The 13,270-nt window shown below is 42.3% G+C and overlaps 1 protein-coding gene across 9 annotated transcripts in view; it reads right to left on the minus strand.

The window, feature by feature from the left end:
* Positions 1-909: 909 nt before the first annotated feature.
* The window catches only part of LOC311146511 (nuclear receptor coactivator 2-like), a 75,376-nt gene continuing 63,015 nt past the window's right edge, over positions 910-13,270 (minus strand). For 4 of the 9 annotated variants that reach the window (XM_084183021.1, XM_084183022.1, XM_084183019.1 and 1 more), the window contains 6 exons: positions 11,576-11,653; positions 10,818-11,307; positions 8,085-8,268; positions 7,513-7,723; positions 2,821-2,916; positions 910-2,696 (listed from right to left, as the gene is read on the minus strand). In XM_084183021.1, coding sequence (XP_084039147.1) covers positions 2,685-2,696; positions 2,821-2,916; positions 7,513-7,723; positions 8,085-8,268; positions 10,818-11,307; positions 11,576-11,653 — 1,071 coding nt within the window. In that variant the 3' untranslated portion in view covers positions 910-2,684. The remainder of the gene's footprint in view (positions 2,697-2,820; positions 2,917-7,512; positions 7,724-8,084; positions 8,269-10,817; positions 11,308-11,575; positions 11,654-13,270) is intronic. The other 5 variants (XM_084183027.1, XM_084183025.1, XM_084183026.1 and 2 more) reach the window with 3 other exon arrangements.

Consider the following 13,270-nt stretch of genomic DNA (forward strand, 5'->3'; position numbering starts at 1 on the left):
TGTTAATTTTACACGACTGAAGCAGAACTAGTTTTTTTACCTTCCAACTTTTTTATAGGGCAGCACCCGAAATCAAAACAGTCAGAGAGCACCCTAAAGTATTCAGTTATGCCTATTGGTAGGTCTGTCCATTCCTTTCATTGTGATGAGATTGAGGTGAAGTGCAATGGAAAATCCTTACGCAATTGGTTGAAACCCTGATAACAGTCCTTTGTTAGTTAATCCAAAACAAACGTCATATTTCAGTGGCTGTAACACCAGGCTAGAGAGAAAACAGACATCTTAATTCATTAATCTATACTGTAATATATACAAACTATGAACATTCACCTTCATACATATCGCAGCAGGGGGATTCACTTGACAGTTTCATCTGAAACTACAGGACCTAAAATATGTAATTCAAATAGACACAATAAGGTACCATTTTAAGGGATACTTGTTCAGAAAACTACTTACCCCTTGCCCCCTTTTTATAGTTTCATACAAAAAATCTAAAGTTTCAAAACTACAAATACCTGTAAAACATTTATTTTATAAACCTTTCAAATGACTACTTTAGTTAGGCTTTACAATGTAACCATTCAAAATCAACACCATTGTATATTGTATGCTCTTCAAGCCATTTATAATATCACTTCTTTCATTTTTTAAATCATGTGATCTAATTTTATCTCACACCTGTGCATGTGTATGCAAACAAACACACGCTCAGACAAAGAAAATATTGTTATTAGGAAAACACCTAAAAAGAGGAGTAAAGAGAGCCTTTTCAGAGGGGAGCCATAGTCTGCGTTCTATTTATCTGACCAGATGCCTGCTGACAGGTTCAGTGTTGCTTCTATATTGTGTGAGTATCAGTACGTTATTTTATATATATATATATATATATATATATATATATATATATATATATATATATATATATATATATATATATATATATATATATATGTATATATATATATATATATATATACACACACACACAGTTGAACTCGGAAGTTTACATACACCTTAGCCAAATACATTTAAACTCAGTTTTTGCAATTCCTGACATTTAACCCTAGTATAAATTCCCTGTCTTAGGTCAGTTAGGATCACCACTTTATTTTAAGTGTGAAATGTCAGAATAATAGATTTATTTCAGCTTTTATTTCTTTCATCACATTCCCAGTGGGTCAGAAGTGTACATACACTGAATTAGTATTTGGTAGCATTGCCTTTAAATTGTTTAACTTGGGTCAAATGTTTCGGGTAGCCTTCCACAAGCTTCCCACAATAAATTGGGTGAATTTTGGCCCATTCCTCCTGACAGAGCTGGTGTAACTGAGTCAGGTTTGTAGGCCTCCTTGCTCGCACACGCTTTTTCAGTTCTGCCAACAAATTTGCTATAGGATTGAGGTCAGGGCTTTGTGATGGCCACTCCAATACCTTGACTTTGCTGTCCTTAAGCCATTTTGCCACAACTTTGGAAGTATGCTTGGGGTCATTGTCCATTTGGAAGACCCATTTGCGACCAAGCTTTAACTTCCTGTCTGATGTCTTGAGAGGTTGCTTCAATATATCCACATAATTTTCCTTCCTCATGATGCCATCTATTTTGTGGAGTGCACCAGTCCCTCCTGCAGCAAAGCACCCCCACAGCATGATGCTGCCACCCCCGTGCTTCACGGTTGGGATGGTGTTCTTCGGCTTGCAATTGACCCCCTTTTTCCTCCAAACATAATGATGGTCATTATGGCCAAACAATTCTACTTTTGTTTCATCAGACCAGAGGACATTTCTCCAAAAAGTAGGATCTTTGTCCCTATGTGCAGTTGCAAACCGTAATCTGTCTTTTTTATGGCGGTTTTGGAGCACTGGCTTCTTCCTTGCTGAACGGCCTTTCAGGTTATGTTGATATAGGACTCGTTTTACTGTGGATATAGATACTTTTGTACCCGTTTCCTCCAGCATCTTCATAAGGTCCTTTGCTGTTGTTCTGGGATTGATTTGCACTTTTTGCACCAAAGTATGTTCATCTCTAGGAGACAGAACGCGTTTCCTTCCTGAGCGGTATGATGGCTTTGCCTCAAATGATGTCAATTAGCCTATCAGAAGCTTCTAAAGCCATGACATCATTTTCTGGATTTTTCCAAGCTGTTTAAAGGCACAGTCAACTTAGTGTATGTAAACTTCTGCCCACTGGAATTGTGATACAGTGAATTATAAGTGAAATAATCTGTCTGTAAATAATTGTTGGAAAAATTACTTGTGTCATGCACAAAGTAGATGTCCTAACCGACTTGCCAAAACTATAGTTTGTTAACAAGAAATTTGTGGAGTGGTTGAGTGAAGTTTTAATCACTCCAACCTAAGTGTATGTAAACTTCCGACTTCAATTGTGTGTGTGTATATATATATATATATATATATATATATATATATATATATATACACATACACACACACAAGTGTGTCAGAGTGTGTGTGTGTCTGCGTGTAGCCTATTTGGGAAGGACCTAAGTCACACTAAGGTGAATGCGGTTGGTGGGTTCAGGGAGTTGTGTTCTTCAGTAGGTGAGTCTTTGTCCATTCAAAGACCCATGTAGAACTGCAGGAGCTCCTTGATTGGTTGGATGCCAGTGTTTTCATTGGGTGTAGACCATTTGTAAACCATGTTGTCCAACAATAGACTGGGGTCAGCAAAAGTTCTGAAAAATAAAATGTTTATGATTTAAACAAGGCAACATTTTAGTTGATTATTATAGTGCCGTGCCCCCCCCCCCATCTGATTTCATTGTGGGGGACAAAAAGACAGAATTAAACGTTACTCACTGGAGTTGCGTCACCTTCTTGTGTTAACATGTCAATTCCAGCCAACTGGTCTAGAATGAGGTTGTCCCTTCGTCTCAAGGCATTATCATGATTCACCTGTGGTAGTAGGAAAACAGAGACTTATGTTTGATGTTCCACTACACCACCACACTATGGCTGCCTCCCAAACGGCACCTTATTCCTTATACAGTGCCTTTGAAAATAATTCAGACCCCTTGACTTTTTCCACATGTTGTTACAGCCTTATTCTAAAATGGATTAAATAAAATAATTTCCTCAGACATGCACATTTTTGCATATTTATTCAAAACAAAAAACAAATACCTTATTTACATAAGTATTCAGACCCTTTGCTATGAGACTCGAAATTGAGCTTAGGTGCATCCTGTTTCCATTGATCATCCTTGAGATGTTTCTACAACTTGGAGTTTCTACAACTTTGGAAAGGCACACACCTGTCTATATAATAATATAATAATAATATGCCATTTAGCAGACGCTTTTATCCAAAGCGACTTAGTCATGTGTGCATACATTTTTTTATTTTATTTTGTATTTTATTTTTTGTGTATGGGTGGTCCCGGGGATCGAACCCACTACCTTGGCGTTACAAGCGCCTTGCTCTACCAGCTGAGCTACAGAGGACCACAGTTGACTATATACCTGAGCTATATAAGGTCCCAGAGTTGACAGTGCATGTCAGAGCAAAAACCAAGCCATGAGGTCAAAGGAATTGTCCGTAGAGTTCCGAGACAGGATCGTGTCGAGGCACAGATCTGGGGAAGGGTACCAAAACATTTCTGCAGCATTGAAGGTCCAAGAACACAGTGGCCTCCATCATTTTCAAATGGAAGAAGTTTGGAACCACAAAGACTCTTCCTAGAGCTGGCCGCCCGGCCAAACTGAGCAATCGGGGGAGAAGGTCCTTGGTCAGGGAGGTGACCAAGAACCCGATGGTCACTCTGACAGAGCTCCAGAGTTCCTCTGTGGAGATGGGAGAATCTTCCAGAAGGATAAACATCTCTGCAGCACTCCACCAATCAGGCCTTTATGGTAGTCGCCAGACGGAAGCCACTCCTCAGTAAAAGGCATGACAGCCCGCTTGGAGTTCGCCAAAATGCACCTAAAGGACTCAGACCATGAGAAACAAGATTCTCTGGTCTGATGAAACCAAGATTGAACTCTTTGGCCTGAATGCCAAGCGTCACATCTGGAGGAAACCTGGCACCATTCCTACGGTGAAGCATGGTGACAGCATCATGCAGTGGGGATTTTTTTCAGCGGCAAGGGCTGGGAGACTAGTCAGGATCGAGGCAAAGATGAACGGAGCAAAGTACAGAGAGATCCTTGATGAAAACCTTCTCCAGAGCGCTCAGGACCTCAGACTGGGGCGAAGGTTCACCTTCCAACAGGACAACGACCCTAAGCACACAGCCAAGACAACGCAGGAGTGGCTTCGGGACAAGTCTCTGAATGTCCTTGAGTAGCCCAGCCAGAGCCCGGACTTGAACCCAATCTAACATCTCTGGAGAGACCTGAAAATAGCTGTGCAGCAACGCTCCCCATCCAACCTGACAGAGCTTGAGAGGATCTGCAGAGAAGAATGGGAGAATGCCAAGCTTGTAGCGTCATACCCAAGAAGATTTGAGGTTGTAATCGCTGCCGAAGGTGCTTCAACAAAATACTGAGTAAAGGGTCTGAATAATTATGTAAATGTCATATCCGTTTTATTATGGGGTATTGTGTGTAGATTGATGAGGGGAAAAATAAATAAATATCAATTCTAGAATAAGGCTGTAAGCCTAACAAAATGTGGAAAAAGTCAAGGGGTCTGAATACTTTCCGAAGGCACTGTATATATAGTCCTCTACTTTTGACCAGGGCCCATAAGGCTTTGGTCAAAAGTCATGTACCATGTAGGGCAGGGGTATTCAACTCTTACCCTACGAGGTCCAGAGCCTGCTGGTTTTCTGTTCTACCTGATCATTAATAGCATACAGTCCCTGATTAGAGGGGAACAATGAAAAAATGCAGTGGAACTGGCTTCGAGGTCCAGAGTTGAGTTTGAAGGATGTAGGGTATATTGTGCCATTTGGGAAAGCAGCCTACTACTATGCTACAGACCTCACAACACACTATGCATAGCAAGCAAACCAGTACAAGTTGGCAAGCGACTGAGGGCAGATCCTCTGGTTGAGTGTTTCAACAAAATATATATTGATCTACTGAACAAAAATACACTACATGGCCAAAAGTATGCTTGTCGAACATCTCATTCCAATATCATGGGCATTAATATGGAGTTTGTCCCCCCTTTGCTGGTGTAACAGCCTCCACTCTTCTGGGAAGGCTTTCCACTAGATGTTCAAACATTACTGCGGGGACTTGCTTCCATTCAGCCACAAGAGCATTAGTGAGGTCGGGCACTGATGTTAGGCGATTTGGCCTGGGTCGCAGTCTGTGTTCCAATTCACCCCAAAGGTGTTCGATGGGGTTGAGGTCAGGGCTCTGTGCAGGCCAGTCAAGTTCTTCCACACCAATCTCGACAAACCATTTCTGTATGGACCTCGCTTTGTGCATGGGGGCGTTGTCATGCTGAAACAGGAAAGGGCCTTCCCCAAACTGTTGCCACAAAGTTGGAAGCACAGAATCGTTTAGAATGTCATTGTATGCTGTAGAGTTAAGATTTCCCTTCACTGGAACTAAGGGGCCTAGCCCGAAGCATGAAAAACAGCCCCAGATTATTATTCCTCCTCCACCAAACTTTAAAGTTGGCACTATACATTCGGGCAGGTAGCGTTCTCCTGGCATCCGCCAAACCCAGATTTGTCCGTCAGGTTGCCAGATGGTGAAGCGTGATTCATGACTCCAGAGAACGCGTTTCCACTGCTCCAGAGTCCAATGGCGACGAGCTTTACACCACTCCAGCCGACGCTTGGCATTGCGCCTGGTGATTTTAGGCTTGTGTGCGGCTGCTTGGCCATGGAAACCCATTTCATGAAGCTCCCAATGAACAGTTCCTGTGCTGAAGTTGCTTCCAGAGGCAGTTTGGAACTTGGTAGTGAGTGTTGTAACCGAGGACAGATTATTATACGCGCATGATCATTACACAGGTGCACCTTGTGCTGGGGACAATAAAAGGCCACTCTAAAATGTGCAGTTTTGTCACACAACACAATGCCATAGATGTCTCAAGATTTGAGGGAGCATGCAATTGGCATGCTGACTGCAGAAATGTCCACCAGAGCTGTTGCCAGAGAATTGAATGGGGGGGGGGGGGATTTTACTGTAACTCAGTAAAATCTTTGAAATTGTTGCATGTTGCGCTTATATTTTGTTCAGTGTATTTTTGTTCAGTGTATTTCCTGTTACCAAGTCATTTACGGTTTCTATGCCTTTAGTTTTCTATGTGGACCAATTTATCTGTGAATTCTGAAAGGCTATCCAAGGATTATTCCATAAGGTTGTGTTTTTAGTGAGTGATATTGGTTCTTGTAGAATACGTTTCATTTTCTTCTATATTGTTACAGTGTTCTTAACTATGAAGTTGTTAATGTTCTTAGCTTTATCCTTTGAAAATAGACACGTAAAAAGATTTGGGGGTTGAGCATGCACATCTTCAATATGTACCCATTGTTCCTCTTTAGTGCATTAACTATATGTTGCAAGTAAAAGCCTTGGGTAGCGAGTTGATACAATTCCAAGTCCGGAAGGTTAAAACAACCCTCAGACTTAAGAAGCGGTTCAATTGCCAATGCAAACACGAGGGGGGAGAGAGGACATCCCGGTCTTGTGCCCATTTCTAAAGCAATTTAATCAGATAATGTATTATTTGCATATATCTCTGCTTGGGACATTTATACAATCTTTTTATTATATTTATTATTTCAGCTGGAAATTTGAAAGCTTCCAAAGTTGAGAATAGAAAAGGCCATTCAAGAAGGTCAAAAGCCTTTTCAGCATCAACAGCCATTATTGATAAATCTGTATCTTGTTTTTTTTTGCGTATTGTATTAAACTGAAACATGTTATTGTATTTGTTTGTTTCAATTTTTAAATAAACCCTGTTTGATTGATGTGTATCAAGTCTGGTAAGACTTGCCATTCTATTGCTTATAAGCTTAGTTATTATTTTGTCACAATTTATTAAATGTATGGGTCTATAATCAGCAGGGGACTCCAGATATTCCTGGTTTAAATATAATTGAAATAACTTTGAGACATGGAACTAGGAAGCACTGAATTTAGTGACGTGTTGTCATTTGTGTAAATAGGGAGGCTACTTTGTCCCAAAATGTTGAATAGAATTCTTTGGGAAAGCCATCCATTCCTGGTGTTTTTCTCCGTGCTAATGTTTTAACAGTATCTAATATTTCTTCTTGGGTGATCTCTGTTTTTAGTGATTTTTTTTCTGCTGATAACTGCTTCAGTGTTGTTGAGTCTAAGAAGTCTGTATGATCCATCCAACTGTTTAATTCTGATTTAAATTCATTTTCATAGAAGATTTTAAAATTGTCATTAATCGCGTTGTTTCTAAATACCGCGTTTGTATCTTTTAAAATTATAACTGGTTTAGCATGTATTCGTTTTGTGAGAGCTGCAATATATTTTACAGGTTTACTTGCCATTAAATAGTATGCTTTATTTGAGTTGAACCTGTAGTTGCACTGGACACACAACCCACACACACACCTGCTCAGGGTCCATGGAGGACAGGCTTCCTGTAGGCATGGTCATCTGGCCTGCTGACACTTGATTCATGTTGCTCATGCTGCCGTTGGCGTTGGAGGCCATGGGGACACCCTGCATGTTCATGTTCAGGTTGGCGTTTGTGCTGGTGTACATTCCACGATTAGACTGTTGGGGCGCGTACTGCTGAGATTGAGACTGTTGCGTGAACATGCTGAAACAGAACATGGAAATCAAAGGTACATGTTCAGTCAGATTTTACCACAGGTTGATTAAAATGTGTATCATGAGAGCATACTGGATACATCCTACAGACAGTGTAGATTAATGCAGTCAAAACATATAAGTCTATGATCATAACAACTAAATAAATGCTAAATACAAAAGGTTAGCAATAGGGTTGCAAAATTCTGGTTTTCCAGAAATCCTGGATGAAGAATTACAGATTTCCTGTTTATTTCCTCCTGATTCAGGGAATCCTCCAACCAGGATTTCCTGGAAACCCTTTCCAAAGTTACCTGAATTTTGCAACCTTCGTTATCAGAGATCCAGTCAGAGCTGCCAGTCAGTCTCACCTGTTTCCTGACATGTTGCCCTGAGGCCAGCCGTTCATCTCAGAGGAGGGCTGGTAGGAGGAGTTGGCCTGGGCCTGCTGCTGCATCATGGGACTCTGGGCGTGGCTCATGCGGGGGGACATGAGGGGGCTCTGGGGGGTGGTGGCTCCTGTGAAGCCTGTGTCCTGCTGCTGCTGGTTTATACCTGACAGGACCAGGGAGGAGACATATGTTATCAGTACTGAGGGGTGGAGAGTACAATAGAAGTTACCTAAACATTCATTTCATTGTCAAGATAAGATTGCTTGAATGCCAGTCTGTTTGTGCCACCATTCCAACTCCTTGTCATTCATCGTCATGCCATGTTAGGCTTGACAATGACAGTAATGGAATTGCCAAAAGCACAAAACAGATGTGGGACCAGGCTAAAGATAAGCTATGTGTTGTAGTTGACTGCTGCAGATATGTTAATGAAGAAACAGAAATACATGAAGAGCCAAAGTAGAGTACATGCAGTTGGTCAAAAACGTTGCACAATCAGAAAATCTATACAGTCACATGAATGGGTAAGAGAAGGAGAGGAAAACTAGATCAAAATTCTACGGCTCAGCCACCACCAAAACTACTTGTCTATGAACACCAACATGAAGCCATCTGATATGTGATAATGCTATTAGTAATTCTTATCCCTGTATCATATGTAATGGATTGTTTTAAATAGCATGACAAGACAATGAGTTGTTAATACTATGGATCACGAGTCCTCTGATTTCTTTAGGTAGATAGAACTGTGAGATTACATGAGGCATACTATTTAATTGGCAGATGTTCAGCTAAACCACCATGGAGTACAGTGGGGGAAAAAAAGTATTTAGTCAGCCACCAATTGTGCAAGTTCTCCCACTTAAAAAGATGAGAGAGGCCTGTAATTTTCATCATAGGTACACGTCAACTATGACAGACAAATTGAGAAAAAGAATTCCAGAAAATCACATTGTAGGATTTTTAATGAATTTATTTGCAAATTATGGTGGAAAATAAGTATTTGGTCACCTACAAACAAGCAAGATTTCTGGCTCTCACAGACCTGTAACTTCTTCTTTAAGAGGCTCCTCTGTCCTCCACTCGTTACCTGTATTAATGGCACCTGTTTGAACTTGTTATCAGTATAAAAGACACCTGTCCACAACCTCAAACAGTCACACTCCAAACTCCACTATGGCCAAGACCAAAGAGCTGTCAAAGGACACCAGAAACAAAATTGTAGACCTGCACCAGGCTGGGAAGACTGAATCTGCAATAGGTAAGCAGCTTGGTTTGAAGAAATCAACTGTGGGAGCAATTATTAGGAAATGGAAGACATACAAGACCACTGATAATCTCCCTCGATCTGGGGCTCCACGCAAGATCTCACCCCGTGGGGTCAAAATGATCACAAGAACGGTGAGCAAAAATCCCAGAACCACACGGGGGGACCTAGTGAATGACCTGCAGAGAGCTGGGACCAAAGTAACAAAGCCTACCATCAGTAACACACTACGCCGCCAGGGACTCAAATCCTGCAGTGCCAGACGTGTCCCCCTGCTTAAGCCAGTACATGTCCAGGCCCATCTGAATAATAATAATAAATAATATGCCATTTAGCAGACGCTTTTATCCAAAGCGACTTACAGTCATGCGTGCATACATTTTTGTGTATGGGTGGTCCCGGGGATCGAACCCACTACCTTGGCGTTACAAGCGCCGTGCTCTACCAGCTGAGCTACAGAGGACCATTTGGAGTGCATTTGGATGATCCAGAAGAGGATTGGGAGAATGTCATATGGTCAGATGAAACCAAAATATAACTTTTTGGTAAAAACTCAACTCGTCGTGTTTGGAGGACAAAGAATGCTGAGTTGCATCCAAAGAACACCATACCTACTGTGAAGCATGGGGGTGGAAACATCATGCTTTGGGGCTGTTTTTCTGCAAAGGGACCAGGATGACTGATCCGTGTAAAGGAAAGAATGAATGGGGCCATGTATCGTGAGATTTTGAGTGAAAACCTCCTTCCATCAGCAAGGGCATTGAAGATGAAACGTGGTTGGGTCTTTCAGCATGACAATGATCCCAAACACACCGCCCGGGCAACAAAGGAGTGGCTTCGTAAGAAGCATTTCAAGGTCCTGGAGTGGCCTAGCCAGTCTCCAGATCTCAACCCCATAGAAAATATTTGGAGGGAGTTGAAAGTCTGTGTTGCCCAGCGACAGCCACAAAACATCACTGCTCTAGAGGAGATCTGCATGGAGGAATGGGCCAAAATACCAGCAAGTGTGTGAAAACCTTGTGAAGACTTACAGAAAACGTTTGACCTGTGTCATTGTCAACAAAGGGTATATAACAAAGTATTGAGAAACTTTTGTTATTGACCAAATACTTATTTTCCACCATAATTTGCAAATAAATTCATAAAAAATCCTACAATGTGATTTTCTGGATTTTTTTCCCTCATTTTGTCTGTCATAGTTGACGTGTACCTATGATGAAAATTACAGGTCTCTCTCATCTTTTTAAGTGGGAGAACTTGCACAATTGGTGGCTGACTAAATACTTTTTCCCCACTGTATGTATGAGAAACAAATACCACTACAGTCATGCAGCCACCGAATTAAACCCACATATGATTAAAATGATTATCAGTTGAAATTAAACCAAAGCTGTGATAGGAAGCCACACAGCGAGGTGACCGGGTAGTATTATATTACAGTATACCTGAGCTGGGAAACTGGAAGGCACTGTGCTGCTGCATTTGTGGACTCACTACGGCTCCAAACTGGCCACCTACGTTTCCCATCATCCCTTGCTGGTTAGCTAGACTCATCTGGGAGGAGCCATGCAAGATTGGGGAGGAGTGGAAAGGGGAGAGGAGCTGCTGAGCCCCAGGGAGACCAGGGGACAGCGGGGAGAAGGGGCTGGTGGAGGGTGGCGGGGACGTGAGCCCAGTACCGTAGCTGGCCGGGTACGGGAACTGCTGGGGGTTTGCCTGGGGGATCCGAGGGTTGGTGCTGATTGAGCCGGGGGGCATGCTGGGGGACTGCGAGGGCCCCACTGCCCCAGCCGCTGCAGCCATGTTGGGGGGGATGTTGAGGCCCTGGGCCCGCAACAGCATGGCTCTCTGGTGGACGTGCTGCTGGCGCTGACGCAGGATGTTACTCAGGTACTCCCTCTGTCTCTGGGCCAACATCTGAGCATTCAGGGTTCCCTAAAAGGATAGACGGACAATACACATTTAGACTTTAAGGCATTTAGTATGAGGCCCAAATGGCACCCTATTCCCTATAAAGTGCATTACTTTTTAACAGAGCCCTATAGGCCCTGGTCAAAATTAGTACACTAAATAGTGAATAGGGTGCTGTCAAAAGTAGTACACTATATAGGGAATAGGGTGCCATTTAGGATGCAAGCTTAGACTCACACACGCATGGAGCTGTTGTGTTATAATAATGATCTGCTACAGTATTCTGACTAACCTGGTTGGGTACACTGGGTCTGAGAGGTAGGTTCATGTTTGACACGCCCATCTGATTCATCATTGGCTGACGATTCTGCTGAGGAAATAAGAAAATGACAATTTTTTTGTCGAATTCTACCGACTTAAATGTAATAATTACATAGCCCTTGACGTTCTATTAGGCCCATTACTTGGTGAAGTCCAAAGACATTTATGATACTGCACATCATTGATAATGTAATGAAATCCCGCTACGACCTGTGACGAGCCATCAAACAGGCAAAGTGTCAATACAGGGCTAAGATTGAATCCTACTACGCCAGCTCTGATGCGCGTCGGATGTGGCAGGGCTTGCAAACTATCACGAATTACAAAGGGAAACCCAGCCACAAGCTGCCCAGTGACGCAAGCCTACCAGGCGAGATAAATGCCTTCTATGCTCGCTTTGAGGCAAGCAACACTGAACCATGCATGAGAGCAACAGCTGTTCCGCACGACTGTGTGATCTCGCTCTCTGTAGCTGATGTGAGTAAGACCTTTAAACAGGTTAAAGGAAAAATCCACCCTAAACCACTAATTCCTTTAATTTACAGTGTTAAATAACACTAATATGTGAGAACAATATTTTTTGCAAACAAATGTTTCATTTTGGCGTTATAATAAGGTTGGTAGGAACATGGAAAATCATTGTGGAAATGTGTTGCAGCTCAAGTCGACTACAAAATCCACAATGCAATGCTCTCTATGGGCTAGCTGGCTAGCTAGGTAGGTAGCTAGCAAACATAGCTACACAGAATAATACCAAAGACAATATTACATTTACATTTTAGTCATTTAGCAGATGCTCTTATCCAGAGCGACTTACAGTTAGTGAGTGCATACATTTTTCATACTGGCCCCCCGTGGGATTCGAACCCACAACCCTGGCGTTGCAAGGGCCATGCACTACCAACTGAGCTACAGGAGGCTCTATATCAGCATGTAACATAGCTAGTTATCTGTAAAATCGCCTAAACAAACTGCACTATCAATTTAGGAGTCTACAATCTCACCATGTTCAACCTGCAGATCGATGTGCCTCAGAGTGGAGTCTAACATTCGCAACGGCAGATATACTTTTGATGGAATGGGAAACCTTGCCCATGCCAAGTCAATGGGCCGCGCGGTGCATTCTAGGCGATACTGGGACAAGGAGCGCTCTCCTTCAAGGAGTGAATGGGAGTCTATTGGGCGCTAGCTCAAAAACCCAACATTAGCACGAATTAGGTCAACAAATAGATAAATATTTTCTGAGATGTGAGATAATGAACTTGCTATCTGTAGTATCGTATAGCTTTGGAATCGTGACATTACGTACTTTCGAGGAAAATATGCACGTTTCTCAACATATACACGGTCTTTGAGAAGGGGTTGCGTGACGATTAAGTTAGAAACAGCGTGACACAGCATGACAAAGTGAACGCTATTGGTCGACAGTCTGCTAGGTGGGACGTTATACGTTCCTTCATTCATTGGATTCCTATCTCCTTTCTATAATATCTCTGGCAACGGCACCATGCAATGCATCCTGGACTAAAGAGGCAGACAAATAGGAAAAATGTGATAGACCCTCCGTGAAATAAATGTTTCTCGAGGGAGGAATATCGCAAAAATATTATCAATGGCTCATTCGAGAGAAGACAACCTCCTGAGTTATGACATCAGTCAGTATTGA

This window comes from Coregonus lavaretus (assembly GCF_964263955.1).
Source record: "Coregonus lavaretus genome assembly, chromosome: 19".
NCBI classification, from domain to species: Eukaryota; Metazoa; Chordata; class Actinopteri; order Salmoniformes; family Salmonidae; genus Coregonus; species Coregonus lavaretus.